Source organism: Oxyura jamaicensis, chromosome 28, assembly GCF_011077185.1.
Source record: "Oxyura jamaicensis isolate SHBP4307 breed ruddy duck chromosome 28, BPBGC_Ojam_1.0, whole genome shotgun sequence".
NCBI classification, from domain to species: Eukaryota; Metazoa; Chordata; class Aves; order Anseriformes; family Anatidae; genus Oxyura; species Oxyura jamaicensis.
Genome location: NC_048920.1, coordinates 4,720,782 through 4,731,836, shown reverse-complemented (window position 1 = coordinate 4,731,836; position 11,055 = coordinate 4,720,782). Strand labels below are relative to the sequence as shown.

Genomic DNA, 11,055 nt, shown 5'->3' with positions numbered 1-11,055 from the left:
CGCCGGTGAGTGCGGCCGTGCCTGGCCCGGCCCGGCCGCGGCCCTGCCCGCCGCCTTCGCGTAGGCCGCAAAGCCTCGGCCTCGATTTCTGCAGCGAGCGGGGAGCGGGCGCCCGGCCGCGGCTGGGGGCGAGGCCCGGGGACGGCCCCCCGCCGTGCCCACCCCCGGGGTCAGCGAGGCCGCGGGGGCTCGGGACGTGCTCCACAGTGCCCTGCGAGGCCTCCCCACTGCGGGCCCTGCGCTGCTGGCAGCTGGTAGGGTCCCGGAGGGGTCCTGAGTGCCGTGGCCGTGACTTGGGTTTGGGGGTTCTCTTTCAGGTGGGGGTCACAGCCCTGCACTGGCCTCCTCGGTCACAGGCAGCTCGGGGCAGCCTTGGCCTTCAAACAGGGAGCGGCTCAGCTGCGGGGTGGCTTCCTCGGGGCGCCACGCCGCTGCCCCAGGCGTGGACACCTCTCTGAGCGGAGCGGCGGACAGGAGGCCTGTTGGGTGAGTGGACAGGGGCGTTGGGTGGCCGAGAAGTGGTGTTAGCCCTGGCTTCCGACAGTACTGCGCTGGTGCTGCCTCCAGGCCGCCTCTGTGCCAGGGGCTGGCTCATGGACAGAGCAGCAAAAGGGGAAGAGGTCAGATCTCCCCTCAGGTTCTCTATTTCAGTGGGTTTTGCAGTAAGGCTACGTGCTGCTTGGCACTTGTGACCATCTGCGGGCTGCCTGTGGATGGCTAGGTAAGGCAGCTTGCTGAGGGATAGCTAAACTTGTCAAATGTAGCAGCAATCCTCTATTTCTGTCTCTAGGGTCACTCAAAATTAGAAACAACTTATGAAAATCATTCTGTGAGTGGTGGTGGTTGCCACCTGGTTGCAGTCATGGGGATTCAGCCTTTCAGGTTTGCTCTGTGCTAACCACAGCCTTTGTACAGCCTGGCCAGGGGAGCTGAGTGCGGAGGAGGCTCCTGCGGCTGCTTGTGATGAAGGAGAGGTTGGTTTGGATAGAGGAACTCCAGGTCTGGTAACGGGAACACTGGTCCTAGATCTGCAAAGGAAACCCCAGTTGCAGAGCTGAGATTCCTATCGCACAGCTGAGGACAAGGAGGAACAAACCAGAGCTGATTCACTTCCTTCCCACAGGAGCGCTCCTGGGGGTTATGATTTCATGATCCCGTCACCTTATTCCCTTTGCAGAGCAAGTTTTGTGGGTGCATGAAAGAAAGTGGCAGAGTTAGTTGTGAAGCCGTGGATGCATTGTGTGTCTGCCATGCTAGGAGAAGGAGGCACGCTGCTGGGAACTCCCCAGAGCAACGCCTCGTGTTTTCTAGGGTACTTCCAAGCCACCTGTGAACGTCCATGTCTATCATCCTGTGCCAAGGCTGGACAGGCCACGGCCACGTTGTTCACACAAAGGGATCAGGCCGGGGAAGCTGGCTCTGCTCTGCTTCCTGAGGAAACGCGGATGAAGGAAGGGGGAAATCCTTGCTGCAGAGCTCCGACACAGCTGAAAGGACTCGTCCTGCCACTCGGGGCTGGGTGCTATGCTCCTTTTTGTCTGATGTAAATCTGTAGTGCTGGTGCACTGGTTGGTGCTACCCTGAAAGCAGGATCTTGCCTGCAGAATAGCGCATAATTCCAGCTGCTGATGGTGTTTTATGTTTTATATCTCTTTGTTCCATCTGAATTTGTGTGTTTTTGTTGCCGGGAGTTACTGCTTACGGTTTAAAGGGTGCAGTGCAGTCTGGCCATATAAACGTTGCGCCACGTGTGGCTGGAAAGGGTCAGCTCCTGGACATGTAGGCGACAGCATGGGAGCCAGAGAGGAAGATTCATTTTGCAAATAGGATGGCTGTTCCTATTGTTCCTCGTAGGGAGGTGTTCCAGAACCACACCTTATAGATGGGAAGGAAGCCTTATTCTTATTTCCATCCTAAATATAGAAACCTTTGGTTCTCCTTATCCACCAGGAATGCCAGGAAACACTTTAATATATCAGAACTGGGCGTCAGTAGGTTCCTTTTGAATCACTTGCATCATCTTCCTGAGAATTAAAAAAAACTAAAGCTGTCTGGTAGTGAAAACGAATGCTGCTGAGCGCAGATGGTAACTAATTAACCTGGATGCTGGCCGTTTGACCTGCATTTGGTGCTCCGGTGTTTGCAGGAGTCATTAGTCATGCTGCGATGGCACTTGCTGCATTTGAGAGCTGATCGTTCAGGTCTTACGTGCGTATCTTACAGAGAGTTTAGGAAGCTCTGTGGTGTGGAGGGACTCCTGTTGACTTTTCAGGCTTTGTGGCAGCTGAGCTGTGTATTCTGTCGCTGCCTACAAGCCCTCTGTATCTCTAGCTCAAGGGGCTCGGATTGCATTGTTGTGTGCATGCAGGAACCAGACTCTCGGGATCCTTTGTGCTCCTTCCTGATCAGCTGCAGTATACAATGAACTAGTTCTTTGACTGTAACAGCTGTCTCATTTTTATTCCTGTTTTTAGCTTGGTGTCTTGAGGGAGAAAGAATGGCTCAAGAGACGAATCAAACCCAGGTGCCTCTGCTGTGTACCACTGGCTGTGGATTTTATGGCAGCCCCCGAACCAATGGGATGTGCTCCATTTGCTATAAGGAATTTCTGCAGAGGCAACAGAGCAGTGACCGGATAAGCCCATCAGGTAGAGGATTTTTGTCCAAGAAATCTGTCTTAAGTGCCTGGATGCAACTGGGTTAGAGCGTGATGCTGGTATTGGCCACCAGCTCTGTTCCCTGGAAGAGGGTTGGTTATTTTCTTCCCAGTCCCAGCTGTTTGTGGAACCCCGTCTCAGTCAGCACCTTCCAGTAAGCTGTAAAACTTCACTTGCTCTAACAGTGGCCCAGATTTAGAGCTGTAACCTTCTCCCTGAGCTCTGTGGTGGCTGCTGGAAACCGTGACAGATCCCTCCAAATGGATAGAATTTTATTTGGGAAGATTTTGGCCTTTTGAGTTTGCATAATTTTCTCAACGAGCTTGCTAGGCAAAACCAATGAAATAAAAGCCTTGTTTCTTGCAGCTAAGCACAGCTGACATCTCCGTGAGCTGGGAGGAAACTCGGCACATGGAAGGGGTGCTCAGCATCAGCAGCAGGGTTTTCTCTTGCTGAGAGTCTGTGCAGATGCACCCTGTACTGACTTTACAACACCAGTGAGAAACGCCTTCTGGAGATCTCTAGTTTTGTTCCTGAGCGTAAGAATGGCGTTGCTTGAATTACCCACTCAAAATGTGTATCAGCTCTTGCTGACAAAGGATTAATCACAAAGGGTTTTTCTAAATACCCTGGTTTAGATCCTCGAATGACGTAAAACAACACGTTTCTATTCAAGCTACTTCTCTTCAGCAGAGGGGGATTTGGTTCTTACACTTAGAAGCTGCAAAGTAGCACTGGATAGGAGGGATGTTGGTACTACAGCTCTTTTATTTATACTGATAGGAGAATACTTCTGCTGATGTGGCATTTGCTTTGCAATGCTGAAGGAAAAGAAGGGAAATCAAAGAGTGCCAGAGGTGTCGTGGGTGGCTGAAGTCAGGTTGTACCAGATGTTTAAAAAAAACACAGTAGTGGAAGGTACACAGCACATAACTGCTGTGAATAAACACTCATCCCTCAAAAAGGAGCTAACAGATCCCGAGGAGCTGAGCAGATCTCCATAAATGAGGTCTTCAGCTCTCAGGAAGATGAGCAGCTCGTTTCAGAAGGTTGCTCTGATCCTGATTAAGGAGCCATTCCTGATCTAGTGTAAAAATAGCTGCACCGGGTCATGGTGAGGTCTATTTGGCCTGATGTTCTGTCCCCACAGAGACCTACACACAAATCTGGAGGGGAGAGTGTAAGAATCGGGGAGCTGGGAGTGATCCCAACCTGGCTGCACCCTGCCAGTTCCCGGTAGGAAGCAGGAGGTTTAAGCCTGCTGGAAATGCTCCATCCTGCTTGCTCCTAGCACCTGAGGAACTTGCTAACATTTCTAAATCTTTGCTGAGATTGTGATCTTGTTTCTTAGCAGCCAGTGGTCCCAACAGCAGCCCCATGGCATCAGACTCGATTGCAGGGCAGCATGCAGAAGGAGACTCCACGCCTGAGGATGTGAAAGCCAGGTAGGGGTGTAGTCTGGGGGGTTCTCTACAGCCGTGCTACAAACTGGCCCTGGGACACAAGGGGTAGGCTCTCAGCCTTTGCATGGCCAAGGAAATCTGTAAAACAGGCTGGATCAAACACAGTTCACTTTGACCCTGGTTTAACTGGAGGACTGAGATGTTCCTGACCATGATTACTGGTTCAGAGTCAGGTACCAGAGGTCGGTAGGAAATTAACACCCCATAGTAAACTGGTTCTCCTGCAGCCTGGTTCTCTTACAGCCAGTGCAGTGTGTCCGTCACTAGCTATGTTAAACTGCTTGGCTTCAACTCTTTCCTAAGTGAGAGCACCTGGTGGTGATCCAGTCTGGAAGCTGCGAAAGCAGAATTAGGGACCTCAGTCCTATTTGATAGGAAGGAAGACACTGCTACTACTTCCTTGAGCTCTCCCATGACATTACAGTCATGACTCATAACTCTGTTTCCCTGGCCTTGGTCTTATTTGTTGGGCTGCTACCTTGGCTTTGAGATATAATTGGGTAGAAAAGGAAACTGAGATTATCACACATTTGTGCCTATAAAGAACTTTGATCCTGGGTCTCAAGGGCATTTGGCCTACTGTACTCCTGTGCTCCCTCCAAGTATAATGAAACTAAGTTTATGATCTGAAAACCGCTCCCACCTAACTGTTCATTGAGGAAAATATTTGTGTTTACTTTATGGTTTGTTTCTGGAAATGCTCCCAGCGCTCAGACTCCTGTGACCCATCAGATGACAGCCATGAGCATATCCAGAGAAGAAAACAGCAGCGAGACGGAAGGGTTCATCAAGACAGAAGAAGGCACATCAGCATCTTCCTCATCAGGTAGACTGATTGGTTCGGCCTTGCACAAGTCAAGATGACACCAATCTAGCAAGTCAGTTTCAGCAGCAAGCACAACACTGGCCAGTAAGTCCAGGGGACAGTTGTTAGCCACTGGCAGTGAAAGTAATAGGGAGAGAAAACACTGCCCCTGAGGGCAGGCCGACAGAGATTGCTTCGTGGGCTGAGCGCTGAGTGTCTGCCAGCCCTCAGCTCGCTGGCAGGAGGCTAATCTTCCATGATGCCTATCTTAGTGAATGGCAGGAAGCCCAGAGCGTCCCACAGCCTGCTGCACGGCTGTTGTCAGCTGCACGCTGCAGGTCTGTGCCAGCTCTCGGGGGAGGAACAGAGATGGATCCAGTGTAGTGCTGGGAGAGGAGCTGAGACCCTGGAGCAGTGTTTGTGATGGTGGCCAAGGGCAGCTGGTGGCTCAGGCATCGTCCTGTGTGCTCAGAGGCATCCCTGCTCCTCAGAGGGATGTAATGCTGTCAGTTTGTTTGCAGAGAGGATACAGTGAAGTGCTGGAGCAGTATGGGTGTCACTGGCCAGCAGGACACATCCTCTGGTAGATCTGTTACAAGGCAAGACTTCACGCTGCAGCAGAGCTGTGACCAAGTGACGTTACATTGGAGGCACCCACCTTTAGTTAAAACTGACAGTTTGCTTGTGTACAAAGCTAAAAAAAAAAACCCACAGGGTTGTTGGCTGTTTAAAAAAAAGCAGCAAAGGCTCCAGTCACTGTGTGTGATTGTGCATTTTTTGTTTGGTAATCCCTTGCTTGCAAGCCCAGGAGACAGTTTACAACAGGCAGGTGAGGGACTGTTCAAAGAGAGACTTGAAAGAGCCTGCCCCACTCATCTGGTTGTGGGGTTACTAGAAAGTTGTTTAGGGTCAGATCCACAAAGCTGTCTCTGCCTCTGGTCTCCTTAGCCTGGTTTTCAGCGCCGTGTGCGCTGCAGGTGTGTATCTTCTAGCAGTTGGAGCTCCTCCCTCCTGTTGACTCTAGCCTGCTTAGGTGCTGTAGGAAATCCTGCTAAGCATCAGTGACCTTTAACAATCTGGCTTTCAGAGCTCAGTTTTCCTTTTGGTAGATTAGAGACAGCGATGAGTATCTGTGCAAAGCATTCTGAGACCTACATACAAGGAACACTTACATAAGAGTCAACAAAAATAATTACCAGTACTTACAAGGGGTTAATTTTTTTTTTTTAAACGAAGATTAACTGCAGGCTCAGATGTGCACTTGTGTTACTGTACATCAGCTAAGCTGTCTGTGTGCATTCTTAACCTACAGCAAGCAGCAGGTAATTCTACTTAGCCTTACCTTTTCTCAGCATGAGCTAAACAGCGTCACGTTACCTTATGTATGCCTTAGCTAAACCTAGATCTTGGTCATGTTTCTGAGTCTTGGACTTAGGGAACTGAAACAGAACATGAAGCTGCATGAGGCACACAGGCCTGTCTGTGGACGAGGACAAACCTCAGTTAGGGATCGAAGTCTGCAGGCTGTTAACTGTCGGGGCCAGAGGGTGCAGGTGGAGGTGTTTGTCTGGCACAGACCCAGAATCAAGCGGCTACAGGAATAAAATGAATGTGTTGCTTAGTTCATCAAGACAGGTAACAAAACCCTGGTCTTTGTTTCAGGTACTCTCCTTGAAACGTCCCAGAACACAGCTGAGAGCAAGACATCTTCAGAAAAACCAAAACAGAAAAAGAATCGCTGCTTCACATGCCGGAAGAAGATAGGGCTGACTGGTAAGACATGGACTGCAAGGAAACCTGCCTGCAGCCTCAGCAGTCGGTTTCGTAGCCCTGCAAACAGATCACTTGGTGCTGTGATGCTGCCCGAGTTCAGAGGGCTGGCGTGGGTCAGTGCTTGGAGGTACCCCTCCAAAAAGTATTTCACATCTGCAAGATGTGGTGCCACAGGGGAGGTGGGAAGAGGACTCTGATCTGCAAACAGAGCTGTCGCTGGCAGTAGCGTGGGGAATCTGACGCTTGTCACAGTTTCTCTGCCAGCCCTTGAATTCTGGGTTGCAGAACTGGATGGAGCAGTGTCTGTGGGGTTATTTCTGCTGCTTGGCAAAAGCTGTTTGCAGAAACAAAGGCAGCTCTCGCTGTCGATCTAATTCTGCTCCTATTCAAAACAGCAGTAAAACCTTGGCAATACTGACATGAAGGGAGTTAGACTGAAAATCCCACTCCAGGACTCGTCCTATTTGTTCAAGTTGCTTGACTTGTACCATTAGCTTTCTGAGAGCAGGGTGGCGCTCAGCGTTGAGCCTGTAAAGCCAAATAGCGAGAGGTTCGGCAGTGGTGTTGGGTGGCTGGTACCAATTGTAGAATCACTGGGAAAACTGGCCCCAGAAAGGAAAATCGTGAAGCAGTTAACTTGTCTGCAAATTGTTAATAAAAACATCATTCCCCTAAAGTGAACTTGGAATTTAGTTTTCCCTGGAAGAAGTTAACCCTAGCGCCGTGCAGGTCACGCTGTTCTAGCAGAGCTCTCTCCTTTTTAGCCTCCTAAGTGCGTTCAGCAGTCAGCAGCTGCACTTGCACTTCTGCTTTCGTTGATGTAAGCTGCTTCGGCAGAGTCTGGCCCAAAAGGTTTGTCCAGCACCTGGCACTTCAGAGCCTGGAGATTTGAGGGCACTGGCTGGGACTGCAGGGAAGGCAGTGTTTGGTCTTAGATGTAGAAAGTGGATTCTGTAGTTTTAATGCCCCCTAAGCCCTTTCCTCCCTTTTAAGAAGCTGTTGTTGAAGCAACTGCATCATTAAGCTGCAGAGTACGGCACAGTAAAGTTATTTTGTGGCTGTGCCTAGCCTTCAGGTCTGCAGGGAGGATAGATTTCCTGGATGGGTGTTTCCTTAAGAGCTTCTGACTCAGAAGTCACCTCTCCTGTAAGAATCAACTTGCAGGGAACTCCTGAGAATTCAAGGCGTTTGGGATAAAATGGGTTTTCTCAAGCAGGTGTAAAGTGGCACCTCATGGCCGTGTGTTTGGGATCCGTACAGCCTGTAGTTGCTACAAGGGAAAGCGTGGTTCACTGCCGGCGCAATGGGAGCTGATCTGCTGTGCTGCAGCAAATCTCTTCCCTTCTCCATGCCTCAGTTTCCCCGTGTGCTGTGATAATGGTTGCACTTCTGGACAGCACTGTGGCTAAGTGAAGTGACTAAATTACAAACTCTTAAGGCCTAAAGAGCTTGAACGTGATGCTGATGAGGTCAGGGTTTTGCTGCTCGCCACCTCACTGCTGGCCAGTCCAGGTGCTGCTGCCGTGATGCTCTGGAGGGCTCGGCTGCAGCTCGGGCTGCCTGCTCACGGGCTGGGTTAGAAATCTGGCTCTGCAGTCCTCAGCATATCCCTTGTTCCTGGGGGAGGAGGAGAGCAGCTGCCTGGGGAGCTTTTCCCACCGCTGTAACATCTGGCCCTGCCCGGAGCACGTGTGTGCTCACAGCAGCCCTGAGAGCGGCTCAGCCACACACAGGAGACCAAAACTGCGGCCCAGGATCGTGCCCTACCCCAGCTCCCTTTCGCCCAGCGAGGACACACAAACCCCTCACTGGCTCAGCCTCCTTTTTCTGCGTTAGTGGAGCTTCACGGTGTAGCAGGAGAGGGCCGGACCCTGCTGGGTGGTGACTGACGTGGTTTTGTCTCTGCTCTTCTTCCCCACAGGCTTTGACTGCCGCTGCGGAAACCTGTTCTGTGCCATTCACCGGTACTCAGACATGCACGCCTGCCCCTATGACTACAAGGCAGAAGCCGCTGAGAAGATCCGGAAGGAGAACCCCGTCGTTGTAGCTGAGAAGATCCAGAAGCTGTGAATGGGGCTGAGCGGCGTGAACTACAGCCTGGTGGCCTGGTGCTCCCCCCATCCTCCCAGCCTCCCTCCTCCTCCCAGCCCCACCAGTGGACATGGGGATCCAGCAGCACACGCAAACCAGCACCTGGACAGGGTGGCTCCTTGCACCTCCTTGGCAGAAGCATGGTGTTCCTCCTCTCCCTGCAGTCCTACAGGGCTCAGCCGATCCATTTCTGCCCAGCTCCCATGGGGATAACGGCCCTCACACGCTCCACGTGCCACCTTGGCACTCGTCTTCTGCCGGGGCAGCGCATGGGCGCGGGCAGTGGCGCTCAGCCGGCCAGCCCGTCCCTTCACCCCACGGCTCCAGGCCCTGCAAACTGCCTGGAACTCGTGGCTGGAGCCCCTGAGCTGCCCCCGGACTTCCCTCCCTCTGCCCCACCGTCTCCTCTTGCAGGACGCAGAAGGGGAAGCTGAGGGTTCCCAGCAGCAGTCCCACCCCTGCGCGCCGAGCGGTGTTCGGTCTCGGACGCAGAAAAGCGGATTCTGTAGTTTTAATGCCTCCTAAACCCCTCCCTTTCCTTTGAGAAGCTGTTGTTGAAGCAACTGCATCCTTAAGCTGCAGAGTGTGGCACAGTAAAGTTATTTTGTGGCTTGCCGTGACACAGACACCCTCCAGCCACAGGTCAGGACCTGGAAGCAAGCGCTGCTCCGTGTGGGGAAGGGCATGCAGAGGGCTCTGGGGCAGGCACAAAGTCACAGGGAGGGTTCTAGGGTGCCCAGAATTCCACAGAGGGGCTCCGGGGCTTTCCAGAAAGCATGTGGGGAGCTCTGGGGAACACAGAAGGGCACCCAGGGGGCTCTGGGGAGCTCAGAACCACATGTAGCAGCATCTGGGGAACACCAAAACACACCCACAGGGTTCTGGGGGGGCAGGGAAGGGGCAGGGGGGACACCAGGGCTCCGCTTCTGGGGAAAGCGGGGCTGGGACTGCCGGCTTCTGGCTGTCTCACCAGCACTGGCATCCCGACGGGTCCCAGGGAGCACCAGCAGCCTCTGCCCAGCCTCAGCTGGTCTTTGCCAACGTTTTCCTTGGATTTTGCTTCTGGGAGGTGTCACCCAGGACACGTGAGCGGCGGCACGTTTTAGTGCTGGGACGTGCCGGGGCTGCCAGCGTGGCTCCGCGTCCCAGGGTTCGTTGTCGTGCTGGGTGGGAACAAGCCCTGGCACTGAGCGAGTCCCGCAGGAATCCTGCCTCGTTTGTAAGTGTGGTGTGGAGATTTCAGAAGGGGCTGCCAGCGGGTGGGGGGAGGCACAGCTTGGCTCCCCTGCCTGCACCAAGCACTAGGTATTGCCACCACCCCTCGGGTCACATTTGCACAAAGTTTGTGAGCCCCTGGGGAGGGAACGCGGCTGTGGAGGGGACAGGGAAGGCCCCGGGGCAGCAGGGCAGACATCAGCTTCCCCCCCACCTCCCTTTTCTTCTTTATTTTCCTTCCTTGTAGAAAGTACGAGCCTGGATATGTGAATACGAATCCAGCCTCATTTGCTTGGGTGCTGTGCGAGGTTCTCTGTGGGCAGGGTGTTCCACTCGGGGTGGCTCAGGGCTCTTTGGGACGGTGGGGGCACCGTGCCTCAGTTTCCCTGCCTCCAGCAGCAAGTGGGGTGCGGTGCAAGAACCAGCCCTGGTAGAAGCAGCGGGGTTGTGCAGGGCCTTGCACTGCGGGGCTTGGAGACGGGGTCCTGGGCGATGCTGCAGCCTGGGGACAAGGCCACGCGCTGCGAGGGAACCCCCAGGGTTGGATTCCTGGCCCCAAGACCGCCCCTCACCTCCCGGGCGCCCAGGAAGGGCAGGGCCCCTCACCGCACGGTCTGCGGGGCGCAACCCCCTCTTGCCAGGGCCTCCCTACTGCAGCCCACAAGGGACAGGACAGTGCAACGTCCTGGGGGGGCCTGCAACTGCTGCGGGGAAGCGACCATGCGGCACCGGGAAGGTGCTAGCCCTGCAGGGAGGAACTGAGCAGTTGCACGCAGTGGTTGCACGCAGCCCGGTTGCACCGCACCCTTGTTGCATGCCGTGGTTGCACCGCAGCCCGGTTGCAGCAAAGCCCAGCTGCACCTCAGGGTGCGTGGTGCTTGCTGCACCACAGCCTGGCTGCACGCACCGCTTGCACGCAGCCTCCCTGCACCGCAGCCCCGGTTGGGCGCGCACCGCCCCCCGTTGCCCGCCGCGGTTGCCCGCAGCCCCCTCGCAGCGCGGGCGCGCGGCGCTGCCCCGGCAACGGGCGCGCGGGCGGCGCGCGGCGTGG

The 11,055-nt window shown here is 54.0% G+C and overlaps 1 protein-coding gene across 2 annotated transcripts; it reads left to right on the top strand.

Moving 5' to 3' along the window:
* Positions 1-443: 443 nt before the first annotated feature.
* Positions 444-9,411, top strand: LOC118179124 (AN1-type zinc finger protein 5-like). 2 transcript variants are annotated; one of them, XM_035348215.1, is made up of 6 exons: positions 444-486; positions 2,475-2,648; positions 4,012-4,102; positions 4,828-4,946; positions 6,588-6,698; positions 8,620-9,411. In XM_035348215.1, the coding sequence occupies exons 2-6, from the start codon at positions 2,498-2,500 to the stop codon at positions 8,766-8,768; spliced, it is 621 nt and encodes a 206-aa protein (XP_035204106.1). In that variant the 5' UTR covers positions 444-486; positions 2,475-2,497; the 3' UTR covers positions 8,769-9,411. The 2 variants fall into 2 exon arrangements, with proteins under 2 accessions (XP_035204106.1, XP_035204104.1); XM_035348213.1 differs by having other exon boundaries at positions 4,009-4,102.
* Positions 9,412-11,055: the final 1,644 nt, after the last annotated feature.